This window comes from Staurois parvus, unplaced genomic scaffold, assembly GCF_062004578.1.
Source record: "Staurois parvus isolate SC_StPar_1 unplaced genomic scaffold, SC_StPar_1.0 ptg000137l, whole genome shotgun sequence".
Lineage (NCBI taxonomy): Eukaryota > Metazoa > Chordata > Amphibia > Anura > Ranidae > Staurois > Staurois parvus.
Window position 1 is genome coordinate 14057888 of NW_028317933.1, and position 19605 is coordinate 14077492.

General features: G+C 44.5%; 1 protein-coding gene across 1 annotated transcript in view; it reads left to right on the forward strand.

The window, feature by feature from the left end:
- The window catches only part of LOC149465847 (bactericidal permeability-increasing protein-like), a 60434-nt gene that overhangs the window by 17476 nt on the left and 23353 nt on the right, over nucleotides 1-19605 (forward strand). The window contains exons 7-9 of the mRNA XM_089673448.1: nucleotides 5155-5246; nucleotides 7472-7645; nucleotides 10397-10450. Of these exons, the coding sequence (XP_089529574.1) occupies nucleotides 5155-5246; nucleotides 7472-7645; nucleotides 10397-10450 (320 nt within the window). The remainder of the gene's footprint in view (nucleotides 1-5154; nucleotides 5247-7471; nucleotides 7646-10396; nucleotides 10451-19605) is intronic.

Here is a 19605-nt window from a genome sequence, read left to right on the forward strand (position 1 = left end):
AGAGACTCCGCTCTCTCCTGGCTCTCTTCCTATCTATCACAGCGCTCCTTCAGTGTTACCTATAACGCTGCCACCTCCCCCCCACTCCCCCTCTCTGTTGGGGTCCCTCAAGGTTCTGTCCTCGGGCCCCTTCTCTTCTTCATCTACACCTCCTCCCGTGGCCAACTGATACACTCCCACGGCTTCAACTACCATCTCTATGCCGATGACACGCAAATCTATCTCTCTACCCCTCGCCTCACCCCTTCAGTCTCCGCTCGAATCACTAGCCTTCTGAACCACATATCACATATCACATATCACTCCACTTCCTCAAATTAAACCTTTCCAAAACCGAGCTCCTAGTTTTCCCCCCAGCCCGCACCCCCCCCCCCGACTTCTCCATCACGACCAACAATGCCACCATCAGTCCCACCCGCAAGCCAGAGTATTAGGTGTCATTCTAGACTCCAATCTGTCTTTCCAGCCCCAGGTCCAATCGCTGACAAATTCATGTAGACTCCACCTCCACAACATCTCCAAAATACGTCCGTTCCTAACCCCAGAAACTACAAAGCAACTCATTCACTCCCTTATCATATCACGACTTGACTACTGTAACTCCCTCCTCACCGGCCTACCTCATCAGAGACTATCCCCGCTTCAGTCTATCATGAATTCTGCGGCCAGACTCATCCACCTTACTAACCACTCCGTGTCTGCCACCCCCTCTGCCAATCCCTCTACTAGCTTCTGATTGCCCAATAAAATTCAAATTACTAACATTGACGTACAAAGCTGTTCACAACACTGCCCCAAACTACATCACCTCCCTGATATCCATTTACCACCCAAAACGTACTCTCCGCTCCTCACAAGACCTCCTACTCTCTAGTTCCCTGGTCTCCTCCTCCCATGCCCATCTCCAGGACTTCTCCAGGGTTTCCCCCATCCTCTGGAACTCACTACCCCAATCCATCAGATCGTCACCTACCCCCCTCACCTTTAGGCGCACCCTGAAAACCCATCTCTTTAGGGAAGCCTACCCCGCCCTCACCTAATTGACGATCTCCTCAACTCTTCCAACCACTCCATCCCCCACAGCTATTTCCTCCTGTACCACTATGCCCCCCCTCCTAGATTGTAAGCTCGAAAGAGCAGGGCCCTCGATCCCCTCATGTTTTGCATTGTATTGGTATTGTTCTGTCACATGTTCTGTCCCCCTTTGTAATGAACCCCTCGTGTATTATTGTATTGTCACTGTGCCGTCTCGTGTACTGTCTCCCATTATAATGTACAGCGCTGAGCAAACTGTTGGTGCTATATAAATACTGTATAATAATAATAACAACATCTCAGCAGGGGGTGTGCCAGACCTCTGCAGAGAGATCACTGCTTCTACACATAGACCAAAGGTCCTTTTTTACAGCAAGCTGATAAGAGACAGGCTTTTCTGCTCAGGCTGTGGCTGTTTTCCAGAAAAAAACAAACCATGAGACTTTGCATGCCTTTTATTCTGATGCACCTGGAATGTAGTCCCCTTTTTTAACTATCCGTCCAGTAGGGCTTCAATGGAGAGAAATGTATAAAGATTGCCATCACTGCCCTTCTTTTGCAAATCCTTATTGCCAGGCTGCCCTTGGCTTCATTCATTTTGGGACCCAAGATTCCAAATAGGTTTGCAGCTCAGGAAAGGTAGAATAATGTCAGGACTTGCATACTTTTTCTTTTCTCAGAGAGCCATTGGGCCCACTCAGTGACCACAGAGCTTATATTTTCAAAAAGCAAGTCAGCAATTGCAGTTTCAATTGTTTATTACAGATTCCCTGTAAGCAAAACTACAAATAAAAGACTGCAGTAAAAGGACTTACTTTATAATGTACTTTTATTTGGTACACTGTTCAAATAAAAGGAAGCTCTATTTTAATTATAGTCTGACAATGTGCAAACATTTTTTTTTTAAAGAATGTTTTTTAGTTTTTCTTTAATGTAATAATATTTTTAACAATGCAACTGCATCTTAAAGTTACACTATTAAATAGCTGATGCTGAAGTTGGAAACTACGGCCAGAAGGTGGCAGTGTTCATCTGCAGGTAGTAAGCTCTCAGCTCTTTCAAAGCATCCTCCAACTTGCATGCATTTACTATGTCAGAGCTGACATATTGATCAAATGATTGCAAACCAATCTGATTGCTTACCAATCGTCAGTGAGGACTTTGGCTGCCATTGACAGCTGTTGTTGAGACCTAGCAGCCACATAAAGTAGCTTCTACTGAAAAAGCCCACCTGTCTAGCTGTCATGCTGTCTCTTCATCTTCATTACTTTCTGAGTCTCTGGCCCAAAAGTATAGGGCTGGAAAGGGATACAGTTGAGTACTACGACTACGCTTTTTAGAAGTGTGTGCCCAGCCAAGATGACTCCCCAGGCACCATGCAGAATCCTCAATGAGGTAAAGAAGAACCCAGGAGTAACAGCTGAAGGCTTGGAGACATCACTGGAACTGACAAACATCCCTTGTTCATGAGTCTACCATGAATCATGAGACTACCGTGATTTACGTAAGTCATTGAACATGCAGGGTGTCCATCGCAGAACACCACAGAGGAAGCCGCTGCTCTCCAAAAAAAAAACATTGCTGTGTGCCTGAAGTTTGGCAAAGAGCACCTTGGCAAATGGCAACACTACTATAAAAATGTTTTGTGGACTGATGAAACAAAAGTTGAATTGATCAGGAAGAATACTCAGCATTATGTATGGCACAAAAAGGGAGCAGCTTACCAACATCAAAACATCATCCCAGTGGTGAAATATGGTGGAGGGAACATCATGATTTGGGCTTGCTTCACTGCCTCAGAGTCTGGACCACTTGCCACCTTCGAGGAGAAAATTAATTCTCAAGTTTGCCAAAATATCTTACATGATAATGTCAGGATGGCTGTCTGACTGCTGAAACTTAGCAGAAGTTGGGTGATTATTATTATTATAATTATAGAGTATTTATATAGCGCCAAAGGGTTTGCTCAGCGCTGTACATTAGAATGGGGGACAAGACATGAGGCAATACAGTAACAAAACAATACACGATACACAAGGGTTAGAGGGCCCTGCCCTTTTGAGCTTACAGTCTAGGAGGGAGGGGATGGTGATACAGGAGGAGATGGCTGTGGGGGATGGAATGGAGTGAGGAGTGGAGGGGATCGGCTGTTAGGTGAGGGTGGGTAGGCTTCCATGAAGAGATGAGTTTTCAGGGTGCGCCAAAAGGTGAGGGGGGTAGGGGACAATCTGATGGATTGGGGAAGTGAGTTCCAGAGCATGGGGGAAGCTCTGGAGAAGTCCTGCAGTTGATCCAGCAGGACAATGACCCTAAGTATCAAAGTAAAATTTTCTGGCTTCAGAAAATAGAAAAGGCACCTTTAACAGTTGCCCAGTCAGATTGCTTTTTTAAAGCAATCCACTGAGCTGGCCAGAACCAACTCTTGAGGGAATCTATTCCACATTTTCACAGCTCTCACTGTGAAGAAACCTTTCCGTGTTTGGAGATTACATTTATTTTCCTCCAGACGTAAAGAGTGCCCCCTTGTCCCAGTTAATTTGAAGGAGTTCACATACTTTCTCTTGGCACTGAATATTTTGTTGTGGATTCATAAACGCTTGGGGGATGTTATTTTCTAGCAGCTGAAGGTGAAAGAGGAAGAATTTGTTTTTAGCGAAGACATTGCTTTTATTTATAAATTTAGATATGTTCTTGTGCATTTGATTTATATTATACTTCTATGTAGAAAAAAAATTATATTGTTTTTTTTTCCTTGTTTTTATGATAAGCTTAAGAGGCATATTTATAAAGCAGTAAATTAAACATTCACTGGTGGTGAATCAGTCACTCTAATTTTTTTTTTGGTTACAAACGATTTTATTTTTCAAGAAATAGACTGTAAAATGGCATTACAGCTTCAAACAGTGTATAAAATAGAAACAAGGCACAGCTGTAGACCACATTTCAAAAGGTACAATCATGCAGAGTAAAGAGAGAGAAAAGAAAAAAAGAGAGAAAAGAAATTAGGTACATGAGCAATATAAGTAGAGAGGTAGGCAGAGTTATACAGCTACCAATAAAGTAACTCAAGCAATCCAAACATGGGTGTTCCTTAGTCATATAGTAAATGTCTATGAGTTCTCCAAATTTCCCATTTTCTATCAAATAAGTGCATCTTATCCAATAAAGTATAATGAATTCTTTCCATGAGCATCACAGCATCAACTCTATGCAGAAAAGTGGCCAATGGTACCGTGAGAGATTTCCCGTGTAGGGCAATAGCCCACAGGGTGGATATACAAATGGTATGGATTAGCCTCATAACCTCAGTCTGAACTCCCAAGATATGAGCTCCTAGTAGGCAGGACTGCATAGACAGATGCACCGGGGCTTCCACCATTGCAGAGGCCATCTCAGAGATCTTGCACCACACTAAGGAGAGGCCTGGGCAGGCCCAAAATATATCCACTAGGGTACCGGCAAGACCACAGCCCTAGAAACAAAGGTAGGACATCCCTGGATACATGATGTGTAGTCTAGATGGGGTATAATACCATCTGGTTATTACTTTGAGGGCTGTCTCACGGACAGAAAGAGATCTAGAGCAATTACGCATGTTATCCACCATGGAATCCCATTCCTCATCCGAAAAGGTGATACCACTATCAGCCTCCCATTTCTATTTATAAAGAGGGGGAGAGGGAAAGGAACTAACCAAAATACAAATCTGAAATAAGACCCCTGCCCCTAGGAGAGTCATGGCTAATACGTTCGAAAAATGAAATCGGAGATGAAGGTATAAGACCAAAATGTGAGTTAAAAAAATGTCTAGTTTGTCGATAATGATAATATTCACGAAGCGGGATATCAAAAAGTATGCGTAGCATCTCAAAGGTGATATAAGATCTTCCTCTTTGAAAGTCAGATAACCTGATAAAGGATCTATCGTACCACCAATGGAACGCCTGTGGAGATGAGAATGCCGTAATAAAGTCACTGTAATTTTAAACACATGAATCTAGAAGTTTCACCTACAGTGAATGTCTGGTAAATGTCAGATTCACTTCTTTATAAATATGCCCCTTAGAAATTTTTAGTCACCCATATATTTTCCTGAATTTGCTCTTCTGTGTCTTTCAGTCACTGCAAATCTAGGTGGAAACAGTATAATTGACTACTCTCTGATAACCCCTCCACTTGTGCAGAAAACCTGTATTGATTTAAATTTGAAGGTAACTCTTAAAGCAAATCTATTTTAAAACATATATTTTCTTGCTTTATTAGGTTTAGTACAAGCACTGTGTTATTTCAGCGTACATTTATTATACTTAAAAACTAAATAATTGAAAGTGAAGAACAGTCCTGAGTTGCCGAACCTCAACCCAACACCTAAATTGAATGTTTGACTTCAACCTAACTGTAAATCTAACACTAAAACACAACCTAAATCTTACATAAAAATTATACTATAATGTAGATAAATGTTAATATGCTGCTCTGACAGTGATATTAGTGCTGACAATTTAATTATACCAAAAAGTTACTGTGCCTAACTATACTTCTGCTATACTCAGCATACTCAGCTTTGAATCAAACATGCAAATTATTGGAATCCAAAAACCTAAGCCAAAATTTGTGTGCCCATTATAACTGATCAGCTTTCCATCTTGTGTTCATTCCTTTTAATATATTTTCTGCTTAAAGCTGAAGTTTAGGTATGGCAATTTTTACATCTGTATTGGTTCAGCTTGGACCAATGTAGGTATGTATGTACCATACCTGTGGGATCCCCCTGGAGGCTGGAAATCACTGTAGTAGGCACCACTACTCCAGTGATCTCCACTAGCTTCTGGGTCCCATACATAGTGGATGTCCTACTGTTTACTGAATACAGGAGGCCTCTACACCTTGTTCAGTCAGAGAATGCTTTGCATTTACTTTGCGTAAAATGCAAATTGTTCCCTGAATGGCATCCCTGCCAAGCAAGCAACCTCCAGTGTTCACAAAGCAGTGACTATAAGACCTGAAAGCTAGCAGAGCCAACTACAGTGATTTCCAGCTCCCACAAGGATTCTACAGGTATCGTACTTGAATACTTACATTGCTCCAAGCTGGAGCAATATAACTAAAACAAAAACCCTATACCTAAACTTCAGCTTTAGGCTGGCCATACACTAAGTCATTGTTTCTCAACTTTTTTTCAGTCAAGGCACCCTTTAAAATTATGGACAATCTCAAAGCACCCAATTCTAAAATGTAAAAACCTTTTCTAATAGTTTTACATAATGCAGCAACATCCACACGCATAGGACACCCAATATTAGAGGTGATTTATTTTTCCAAAGCAAATATTCCTTTGCAAACTGGTACTGACTAGTATACAAGTGTTTCTCCTTTAGTGTCTCTCCCTCATGCAGCTAATGCGACCCCACTGCTGATAGAGAGGGGCAGGGAAGGAGCAAACAAGGATGCTGTGAAGGCGCCCAATGCCCTCCTTATCAACTAATGATGTAATTGGTTGTTAGGATACCGGCAGCTGGCAGGTTGTTAAAGTGCGCAATGAAAACCTGTGGCTTTGTGTAACTAAAAGACAGGCTTGATCCACCTGCTGGCTTGTATACAATTTTTGGACAGTTTTTAAGCATATTGCCAAGGCACCTCTGAAAAGGCCTGAAGGCACCCTTGGTTGAGTAAGGTTGCACTAAGTGAATTTCAGCCGAATCCTGATGTACTTCAGCACCCTCCCACCCAACATCTTATGATTGAAAAATGAAAGGAGTTGGGAGGAAAATTGTTTGCCAAACAGCAGCTGGATAGTCTGACAGTTGGCACAGGCTGCTGTCAGACTAGCCAGCACAACAGGTTCCCTCCTTATGGTGTGGATGGGGGATTTATTTGCAAAAAAAAGGAACAAAATGCTACCAATGTTTGGCCAGCTTTTTCAGTCTTGTTCAACTCATAGTTGGCCTGACAAACCAAATCTCTAGTGATCCTCCGGATATGTCTTCAGTGAGATGCTAAATCTTTACTGCAATCTAAGGGTTCAATCTTTAGTACAATACATTACAAAATGTCAGAAAATCCATGAGTACATAACATAAAAATAAATACAATTAACTATTGTAGGTTAAAGATATGGAACTAATACATTTCGGGGTGATAATGAACTGAAAGGTTCTGATAAAGACAAGGTAGAAACAAGCATTACACAACAATCTTTTTCCAAAGGGATTTTTTCTGGATTTTTTTTCTGGATGGGGATTTGGTGCTAAACACTATCAAGCATAGAAATAATATACACATTTTCCATTATTTTACAGCAGAAACATGACTTTATATAAAACTCTACAATACAAGACAGTAACCATGTAGAGTACTTTTGCTAATGATATAATTAATTTGATGGGCAAAGTAGCAATGTGTGTTATTAACCTATGAACAATTGTCTTTTATACAGGGAAGCATCCAACACTCTGGGGCTTTGGTAGAAGACCCCAACACAGCACCTATCACATTACCTGATACAAGCTTGTCTATGGTTTTGGTTGGACTGTCTGAATATTTTTTTAATAATGTAGGAAAGTCTTACTTCATGTCAGATATTCTCAAACTGACACTTACCCAAAAGCAGGTAAGTACCAGAGAACATTATCAAAATCAGTATTTAAATAGCACTACATAGCTAGTTTCAGAGCTGCATCTGCCTTCTATGCTTTTTCTTCTGGTTATATATTTAAAAAAATGTAAATAATGGTGTTAAATTTGGTAACTGGTTTGAAAAAGTGATTAATCTGTATCTCTGTAGAGCTAAAGCAGAACTACTTTTTTTTAGTGCAAACACTCTTAAATTACAGATTAAAAACTGTACATGCATACTTTATATGCAAAACTGTTTTATCTCTTTCATTATATTGCCTGTATTTTATACTATCCATATACCATCTTGCCTAGTCTGGTCTTCAGCACAAACTGGAGAAGATGAAGGTGCTGCTACAAGTGATGCAGATAATCCACTTATAGGAAGTTCTCTCTAGAAAGTATGGTATTTTCATTCTTTGTCAGGAACCGGGTGTTTAAGAAAGAAAAACACAGAACGGGATTGGAAGGGGCCAAATAGTTCTGTGCAGTAATGGTCTCTGCCCTTTTGCAATTATAGGAGCATAATATAAGAGCTAAGTGGGTGGGGTGGAAAGCCTATGACCTCTGAGCTACGCAACCAGAAATGCTGAAACCAAGAATCTTAGAGGCCCTGCTAATATGTCTATACATCCTCTATGAACAAGCCATGAGACGTTAATTTTTGCATGCCAGCACAATTCATATCTTGCAATTTTAAAGTGTTTGCAAAAAAAAGAGAAATTTAATTCTGATTTCAGCAAATCAGCTCTGCAAATCAGAACTGTAAGGATCCTCTAAAACTACAGACTAGCCACTCTTTAGATTCACCCACTGCTTTTAGATCTTTCTCCAAAGTTCTAGAGCAGGAGGAAATTCTGGAGGGCTGGTGTGCAGAGCCTCTCAGCTCTGACCACAATTTGACCACTGCTAGCTATCACACCCAGGCTGCTACTCAGCCCTCCTTGCTAATAATTGTAGTCTAGCTCCCCCTAACTGACTAGGAAGGTGCTACACATATTAAAATTGACACATCATAAAAACATATATCATCAGCTGCAATTCTGGCATGAAGGGTATACAATTGAACACACATGAAATATAACAATTTTAAAGTGTTTGCAAGAAAAAAAGAGAAATTTAATTCTGATTTCAGCAAATTAGCTCTGTAAATCAGAACTGTAAAGATAACTTGCATTTTTCTAATTCACAATTTTTTTATTAACACAAAATTATTTTACTCCAATACTAAACCCATTCCTCTAAAGTTAAACCAGTCTTCTATCTAGAGCCACCACCCAATAGGCGCTAAGATAGCCAGGCAGATAGTATGGTGCAGTAAATGGGTTTTGCTGCTTTTTTCTATTTCAAATAGCCTCGGATTGGTGGTAACCCCAACTAGCAATAATTTACAGCTAGAGTTTTAAGCCACTGCCGTTCAACTAGACTGGTTCACCCATCCATCCATCCATTGCTATTGTAAACAAGTCTGTCCTCACTTTGTACACTGATGTCTCTCTTTTTATTGCATCTTTTTCCTCTCACCTCAATCAATTGTATTGGTATTCTAAAAAAATTGACATTAATTGCCCAGAATTTGATTATCACATTAAATTTACATTTTGGCTGATGATGCTATCTTCTCATAATGACTGCTGAGAAGCATAGGCTATTTTAGGACCCACTAATAAACCAATACCTTTGCCTCTCCAAAAAGACATGGAGGTTGATTAGATGGAAAACTAGGGCAAGGACACAGCTTTATTGACCTTTCCATATGTAACATCTTTCCAAATGTACCGAATAACCAATGCCAGTCACAGCTATACTGTGATCACCCATAAGACAACCAATACAACCAAAACCCAATGAACTCATATAGTCTAAGAGGCTTGACCTTACCATCAGAGCCAGACAGGTATTAGACTGACCCCAGAATTTAAGTTGAGAGCATAGTCCATAAGTACTGGTTCACATACAGTATATGTCGATTCCATACGGTTTGAACTGCATCCAATCCCGAAAGACATGTAATGAAACATTGCTTCCTATGGTGCCTGTTCACATATGTCCAGAGCACTGGCAGTGCAGATTCAGTGCAGTTTGAAAAAGAGTTATCTCTGATTTCTGAGCAGTGTGGTCCAGTTCAGGTGCAGATTGCAGGCTATTGACTTCTATGGGAACCATTTCTAAACTGAAAATGTGTGAACAGGATAATCCTGAGAGCTAATCCTGTCCTGAACCTGATGTAAACCTGGCATAAACCGGTGAACAACTACTGTTTCAGTTAGCTGTGAAACTTGAGCTTCAATCCGCACCGCATATGTGTGAATCAGCTCTAAAGCAATGTCAACTGCTGGCAAGGTCAAAACCGACAATAAAAATGTGACAAGACATCACAATGGGCAGGAGGTTGGTTAACGCTAGTGACAGTTGACTCTCTTCAGATCAGCGGGACTTGTCCTAGCGTAACCCTTTTCTAGAGTTCAGGCTCCACCCCATCACTTCAGGTCTTTGTAGCCAATACTAATAGGGCCACTTAACCTCCACGTGTTGGGTTAACATCCATGGTGACGCCATGCTTCCAGCAGTCAAGGCTCCCTTTCCCTAAAGGGGCTTCAAGGGGCCTTCATTAGCCCAGTGTCTGAACCTAAAAAAGTTAGGTCTGCTCTGAGTCACTTCAAAGGCTATGCCAGGGATTACTGCATCCCCATGTCTCTCTCTCATTATGCCTGATTGTTCATTATATTTTTTTTTTATTTCATAGTTTCCACATTCTTACTGGCTGAGAACTGGTGACTACGGGTCCATTATTCCTAAGGTAGGTGAGTTTTGTCCTCTGTTTCAACACTAAACTTTCACTGCTGGCAATTTAATAATCAATGTAGCACCCTCCTAGTTACACTAGGTGGAGCTAGATCCCTAATGGTTAGACCAGGGGCGGACTGACCATTTGAAAACTCAGGCACTGCCCGAGGGCCCGGGGTCAGTAGGGGGCCCCATGAGATGCCCCTGGTACCTTTTTCATAGGCTTTTTTGAGTTTGAGCAAGGACACAGGGGCCCCATGATCCCCTATTGCCCGGGGGCCCCATGAGTTGTCAGTCCGACCCTGGGTTAGACAGGAGCTGAACAGCAGCTCGGGTGCAATAGCCAGAGGGGCGTGTCAGGGCTGAGACTCTGCAGGCCAACCCCTCTAAAATTTCCTCCTGCTCTGAGGCTTTCAGAGGAGGGGCTTGGAGGCAGTGGGTGGATCTGAGGAGTGGTTGGCTGCACCTTTGAGGGACCTCAGCCAATCCCCAACAAGAGGGTTGGTAAGGGGCTGGACTCCCTTAAAAGCTGTTAGAGTCTGCTCAGTAGCAGGGAGTTGGAGAGTCGGGTGGAAGAAGGAGAGAGGAAGATGTGAGGCTGGAGGAGGAAGGCTCCCAGGATGGCCTGCTCCCAGGCTACTCTCTTCAGCGTCACTGCATCTCCAAATTCCACTCAAACTCTCCTCCTCTGCTGAGCAGGCTCAGTTACTGTTATAGGTTGTCCTGGCCCCTTGCCGTGCCTCCTGTTAGGGATTGGTCAGGATCATCTAAAAGTACAGACTAGCCACTCTTCAAATGTACCTACTGCTTTTCAGACCTTTCTCCAAATTCCAGAGGGCTGGTTTGCAGAGCCTCTCAGCTCTGACCACAATTTGATCCCTGCTAGCTATCACACCCAGGCTGTTACTTAGCCCTCCTTGCTAACAACTGGAGTCTAGCTCCCCCTAGCTGACTAGGAAGGTGCTACACATATTAAAATTGACACATCATAAAAACGTATCTCATCAGCTACAATTCTTGCATGAAGGTTATACGATTGAACAAACATGAAATAGAACATGTGGATCAACCTGTTCTATTTCACGTTTGTTTAGTTGTATACCCTTCATGCCAGAATTGTTTTTATTGCTGTTTTCCCCTTTTGAGTTCTGTTTGGAATCTCTTATATTTCATTTGACAATATGGGCGATAGTACCTTGTATTAATATGAAAAGGCGCCCCGCCTATTATGTAATCTGTACCTTAACACTAACACTCTCTGTAGTCCTAACACGTAGCTTCCCTGTTACACACTTTTAACACCCCTTCCCCTACCCCCCATAATCCTCTGTGTAACCATTAAACTAACAATCCTTAAAACTCTAGCACAAACCCTCCCCATTACCTACACACTAACCCACCTTGTAACCTTAAAGTAGTACCACAAATAGAGATGAGCGAATCGAAGTATACGAAGTGGAATTCGAGTCGAATATCGGAAAAATTTCGATTCGTGCCGAATCCGAAAAACAGCCTAATTCGGACGCGCGAATCGAAATTTTTCCGAAAATGGCGGCTGACATGTGCGGCGACGGAGCGGGGATGTCGGGGAAGGCGCGCAGACAAGGCGCGCTGCCCCATAATGCATTCCTCAACGACATGTGATCGCATCAGCCAATCAGCAGCCAGCCAGCCAGCACTGTGTAATGGTCGAGGTATATATAGCGGCCATTTTGGAAATCTTCATTTGCCTGCAGTCATTGAACAGAGGCAGACCGCTCTGTACTAGGGACAGGGACAGAGTTAGGGCCACAGAAACAATACTTGGGGACAGAGAGAAGTTACTTAGGGACAGAGAACCATTACTCAGGGACACAGACTTGTTAATGAGGGCCACAGAATCGTTATTTAGGGACAAAGAAACGCTAGTTAGGGCCACAGAATTCATACTCAGGGACAGACAGAATTTTCACTCAGTGCCAGAGAATTGTTACTTAGGGCCACAGAAACGTTATTAGGGCCACAGAATTTTTACTCAGGGACAGACAGAATTGTTACTGAGTGCCAGAGAATTGTTACTCAGGGCCACAGAATTCATACTCAGGGACAGACAGAATTGTTACTCAGGGACAGACAGAATTGTTACTGAGTGCCAGAGAATTCTTACTCAGGGCCACAGAATTCATACTCAGGGACAGACAGAATTGTTACTCAGGGACAGACAGAATTGTTACTGAGTGCCAGAGAATTGTTACTCAGGGACAGACAGAATTGTTACTGAGTGCCAGAGAATTGTTACTCTCACAGACACAAAATTGTTACTTGCACAGACACAGAATTGTTACTTGCACAGACACACAATTGTTACTCAGGGCCACAGAATTCATACTCAGGGACAGACAGAATTGTTACTGAGTGCCAGAGAATTGTTACTCAGGGACAGACAGAATTGTTACTGAGTGCCAGAGAATTGTTACTCTCACAGACACAAAATTGTTACTTGCACAGACACAGAATTGTTACTCGCACAGAGACAGAATTGTTACTCAGGGCCACAGAATTCATACTCAGGGACAGACAGAATTGTTACTGAGTGCCAGAGAATTGTTACTCAGGGACAGACAGAATTGTTACTGAGTGCCAGAGAATTGTTACTCAGGGACAGACAGAATTGTTACTGAGTGCCAGAGAATTGTTACTCTCACAGACACAAAATTGTTACTTGCACAGACACAGAATTGTTACTTGCACAGACACACAATTGTTACTCAGGGCCACAGAATTCATACTCAGGGACAGACAGAATTGTTACTGAGTGCCAGAGAATTCTTACTCAGGGCCACAGAATTCATACTCAGGGACAGACAGAATTGTTACTCAGGGACAGACAGAATTGTTACTGAGTGCCAGAGAATTGTTACTCAGGGACAGACAGAATTGTTACTGAGTGCCAGAGAATTGTTACTCTCACAGACACAAAATTGTTACTTGCACAGACACAGAATTGTTACTTGCACAGACACACAATTGTTACTCAGGGCCACAGAATTCATACTCAGGGACAGACAGAATTGTTACTGAGTGCCAGAGAATTGTTACTCAGGGACAGACAGAATTGTTACTGAGTGCCAGAGAATTGTTACTCTCACAGACACAAAATTGTTACTTGCACAGACACAGAATTGTTACTCGCACAGAGACAGAATTGTTACTCAGGGCCACAGAATTCATACTCAGGGACAGACAGAATTGTTACTGAGTGCCAGAGAATTGTTACTCAGGGACAGACAGAATTGTTACTGAGTGCCAGAGAATTGTTACTCTCACAGACACAAAATTGTTACTTGCACAGACACAGAATTGTTACTCGCACAGAGACAGAATTGTTACTCAGGGCCACAGAATTCATACTCAGGGACAGACAGAATTGTTACTGAGTGCCAGAGAATTGTTACTCAGGGACAGACAGAATTGTTACTGAGTGCCAGAGAATTGTTACTCTCACAGACACAAAATTGTTACTTGCACAGACACAGAATTGTTACTTGCACAGACACACAATTGTTACTCAGGGCCACAGAATTCATACTCAGGGACAGACAGAATTGTTACTGAGTGCCAGAGAATTCTTACTCAGGGCCACAGAATTCATACTCAGGGACAGACAGAATTGTTACTCAGGGACAGACAGAATTGTTACTGAGTGCCAGAGAATTGTTACTCAGGGACAGACAGAATTGTTACTGAGTGCCAGAGAATTGTTACTCTCACAGACACAAAATTGTTACTTGCACAGACACAGAATTGTTACTTGCACAGACACACAATTGTTACTCAGGGCCACAGAATTCATACTCAGGGACAGACAGAATTGTTACTGAGTGCCAGAGAATTGTTACTCAGGGACAGACAGAATTGTTACTGAGTGCCAGAGAATTGTTACTCTCACAGACACAAAATTGTTACTTGCACAGACACAGAATTGTTACTTGCACAGACACACAATTGTTACTCAGGGCCACAGAATTCATACTCAGGGACAGACAGAATTGTTACTGAGTGCCAGAGAATTGTTACTCAGGGACAGACAGAATTGTTACTGAGTGCCAGAGAATTGTTACTCTCACAGACACAAAATTGTTACTTGCACAGACACAGAATTGTTACTCGCACAGAGACAGAATTGTTACTCAGGGCCACAGAATTCATACTCAGGGACAGACAGAATTGTTACTGAGTGCCAGAGAATTGTTACTCAGGGACAGACAGAATTGTTACTGAGTGCCAGAGAATTGTTACTCAGGGACAGACAGAATTGTTACTGAGTGCCAGAGAATTGTTACTCTCACAGACACAAAATTGTTACTTGCACAGACACAGAATTGTTACTTGCACAGACACACAATTGTTACTCAGGGCCACAGAATTCATACTCAGGGACAGACAGAATTGTTACTGAGTGCCAGAGAATTCTTACTCAGGGCCACAGAATTCATACTCAGGGACAGACAGAATTGTTACTCAGGGACAGACAGAATTGTTACTGAGTGCCAGAGAATTGTTACTCAGGGACAGACAGAATTGTTACTGAGTGCCAGAGAATTGTTACTCTCACAGACACAAAATTGTTACTTGCACAGACACAGAATTGTTACTTGCACAGACACACAATTGTTACTCAGGGCCACAGAATTCATACTCAGGGACAGACAGAATTGTTACTGAGTGCCAGAGAATTGTTACTCAGGGACAGACAGAATTGTTACTGAGTGCCAGAGAATTGTTACTCTCACAGACACAAAATTGTTACTTGCACAGACACAGAATTGTTACTCGCACAGAGACAGAATTGTTACTCAGGGCCACAGAATTCATACTCAGGGACAGACAGAATTGTTACTGAGTGCCAGAGAATTGTTACTCAGGGACAGACAGAATTGTTACTGAGTGCCAGAGAATTGTTACTCTCACAGACACAAAATTGTTACTTGCACAGACACAGAATTGTTACTCGCACAGAGACAGAATTGTTACTCAGGGCCACAGAATTCATACTCAGGGACAGACAGAATTGTTACTGAGTGCCAGAGAATTGTTACTCAGGGACAGACAGAATTGTTACTGAGTGCCAGAGAATTGTTACTCTCACAGACACAAAATTGTTACTTGCACAGACACAGAATTGTTACTTGCACAGACACACAATTGTTACTCAGGGCCACAGAATTCATACTCAGGGACAGACAGAATTGTTACTGAGTGCCAGAGAATTCTTACTCAGGGCCACAGAATTCATACTCAGGGACAGACAGAATTGTTACTCAGGGACAGACAGAATTGTTACTGAGTGCCAGAGAATTGTTACTCAGGGACAGACAGAATTGTTACTGAGTGCCAGAGAATTGTTACTCTCACAGACACAAAATTGTTACTTGCACAGACACAGAATTGTTACTTGCACAGACACACAATTGTTACTCAGGGCCACAGAATTCATACTCAGGGACAGACAGAATTGTTACTGAGTGCCAGAGAATTGTTACTCAGGGACAGACAGAATTGTTACTGAGTGCCAGAGAATTGTTACTCTCACAGACACAAAATTGTTACTTGCACAGACACAGAATTGTTACTCGCACAGAGACAGAATTGTTACTCAGGGCCACAGAATTCATACTCAGGGACAGACAGAATTGTTACTGAGTGCCAGAGAATTGTTACTCAGGGACAGACAGAATTGTTACTGAGTGCCAGAGAATTGTTACTCTCACAGACACAAAATTGTTACTTGCACAGACACAGAATTGTTACTCGCACAGAGACAGAATTGTTACTCAGGGCCACAGAATTCATACTCAGGGACAGACAGAATTGTTACTGAGTGCCAGAGAATTGTTACTCAGGGACACCTAATCGTTGAATTAAATAGTATGTCAGACAACATGCAGAGGAGTGGCAGAGGAGGCAATGTTTTAGGAGCGAGCAGACGTGGCAGCAGAGGAAGGGGTCGAGGCAGCAGTATTCGCAGCCAGAGGCCAGTGCTCCCGGTGTCATCCAGCGGTCGTGTCTCCACCGACAACCCTGCCGTCATTGATTGGTTGGCTCGGTCGTCTTCCTCTTCCCAGGTCACCTCTGACACCTACAGCCAACGGTCGGTGGGTACGTCAGACACAACCGTTAGTTGGCATGGCCCGGGAGCAAGCCCACTGAAATCACGTGTCCTCTACCTGCCCCTGTCCTTTGCTGTTCCCTCACCAAGCGAAGTATCGCATGCTGTGGGCTCAGCCCCACTGTACAGTGAGGAAGAGCTAACAGAGGGCGGTCAGGAACGGGGGGAGACATCGGCCTTTTCAGCAGCCAAGCGAACAAGTACTGGCGAGGAGAGTGGCTCGGTAGCCGGTCTAGAGACAGGTCTGTCTCCTGACCCAGACGCAGCCGAGGGGGCTAGTAGTGAGGCGGAGACCGTACTTGATGATGAGGAGGTTGATCGCACTTGGCTGCCTCGTCGTCATCAGGCAATTTCTTCCGCATCATCAGGAGAAGAGGGTGCCAGCTTGGCAGCGAGCGAAACAGTCGGTGGGTTGCCCAGGAGGCAGCAGGGTCGCATCAGTGTCAGTGGAGCCAAACGTCCACGGAGTAGAGCACCAGCTCCACTGCAGCCTACCACCACGGCCAGTAGTGGTGCCGGTGCGCACGGAGGAAGTAGCACTCAGCCAGTGAAGAGTAGCGGGGGCAAAGTTTCCTACTCGGTGGTGTGGCAATTTTTCGTCAAGCCGCCCGAGGAAGTAAACGTAGCCGTATGTCGACTATGTGGCCAGAAATGCAAGCGTGGCCAGGGGGCCCATGTTGGGACTACAGCGTTGCGTCAGCATATGCAGCGTCACCATTCGGTGGCCTGGGAAAACCGTGATAAAGACACGGCGGTTCTGCCTGCCCCAGCCCCCGCTCCATCACCCGCTCCGTTACTTGCTCCGTCACCCGACGTCGTCAATCGCCCTCTATCAGCCAGTCAAGGCTCCAACACCTCTGCTGAGGGGAGTTGTCGCTCATTGGCATCTTCCGCTCGTTCAGATGCTCCTTCTCCTGCTACTCCTCTTCTTGGATTCCGTCAACAGTCTTTCTTGGAATCCGTATCCAAGAGACAACAGTTTTCGAGCACGCACCCGACGGTGCAAAAGCTGAACGTCCTCCTGTCCAAGTTGCTGGTGCTGCAGTCCCTCCCTTTCCAACTGGTGGACTCAGCACCTTTCCGAGAAATGATGGCTTGTGCCGCGCCGCGGTGGAGAGTGCCAAGCCGTCATTTCTTTGCCCAAAAGGCAGTGCCAGCCCTGCATTCACATGTAGAAGAGATGGTGGGCCAGTCTTTGAGCATGTCGGTCTCTGCCAAAGTGCACGGCAGCGCCGACGTGTGGAGCTGTAACTACGGTCAGGGACAGTACATGTCATTTACGGCCCACTGGGTGAACGTGGTGCCGGCACAGCCGCACCAGCAACTTGGACAGGTCACGACGCTTTTGCCTCCACGTTTGCACGTCCTTGGTCCAGCAAGCATGTCCGCCTCTACCACCTCTTTTTCCGCCGTGTCCTCAGCCGCCACCCCCGTGCCAAGTCCCATTACCCGACCGGCATATCACATGTGCAGGGCGCAACGGTGTCACGCTGTGCTGCACCTGGTATGCCTTGGCGAACGTAGTCACACAGGGGAGGAACTGCTGAGTGTAATGAACAGAGAAATCGACAGATGGCTGTCTCCGCGCAAACTAAAAATCGGAACCATGTTGACTGACAACGGAAAGAACATGGTGTCTGCTCTGCGTCAAGGAAGGTTGTGCCATGCGCCATGCATGGCTCACGTGTTCAATCTGGTTGTCAAGCGGTTCCTAAAATCCACCATCCCACTGCAAGACATCCTTAAAATGTCACGTAAACTGTGCATGCATTTCAGCCATTCCTACACCGCAAAGAACACCCTCATTGAGCTGCAGCGGCAGAACGGAATTCCACAGCATCGCCTGATCTGCGACGTTGCAACAAGGTGGAATTCAACCCTACACATGTTAGACCGCCTTTACGAGCAGCGAAAGGCCATCACCGATTTCCTGATGTTACAAGCGGATAAAGGTACTCCCCTGTGTAACTTAGATGTCAGCCATTGGCAGCTCATGCGTGACACCTGCCGCTTGCTCAGGCCCTTTGAGGAGGCCACGCTATTCGTGAGTCGGCAGGACTATGGGATGAACGACGTCATTCCTCTGTTGCACGTCCTGGAACAAATGCTGTTAACAATGGCTGGTCAGGGTGCGGTAGACGTGGCGCACAGATGTCAACGCCACATGACCCCTGTGGGGGCAGGACAGGAAGAAGAGGAGGAGGTAGAGGAGGACATTTGTGCTCAGGAATTATTGAGTGAAATGGGTGGTTTTTCCACTCAGCGGACAGGAGTGGAGGAGCAGGAGCATCTGGTAGAGGAGGAGGAGGAGGAGACAGAGGACCCAGACGCACCGTGGCAGTATGCTGTGGAGATGGAGGCAGGGAGTCCCTCGCATTCCTTGGCACAAATGGCCCATAGCATGCTCGGTTGCTTGCGTAGCGACAGCCGAATAATAACCATCAGACAGAGGGATGACTTTTGGCTGTCCACCTTGTTGGACCCTCGCTACCGGTCCAAAATGGTGGCCTTTTTCACACCTGCTGAGAGGGAGGCCAAAATTACGTACTATAAAAACCACCTATGTAGTCAGTTGGTCTCTGCCTTTGTGCGCCAACGTCCATCCTCAGACACTGTGGGCCCTGTGCGCTCGCGTTCCGCTGGCATGGCAGCAGGGGAGGGGTGGGGTGGTAGGAGCAGTGGCAGCTCCACCAGCAGCGGCTGCCTCAGTCTGCAGTCGATGATGAGTAGCTTTCTTCACCAGCGCAGTGAGGAAACTACTAACCAGCCGCAGCAGCAGCAGCAGCATCAGGTGGACCTGGAGCAGGAGCTCAAACAACAGGCTTGTGCCTACTTGGACAGCACCCTGCCAACCGAGGTAGACAATCCCCTTGACTACTGGGCAACGAAACTTGACCTTTGGCCCCAACTAGCTGAATTTGCCCTTGAAAGGCTGTCATGCCCGGCCAGTAGCGTGGCATCGGAGCGCGTGTTTAGTGCGGCAGGAGGTATTGTAACTCCGCGGAGGACACGACTGTCCA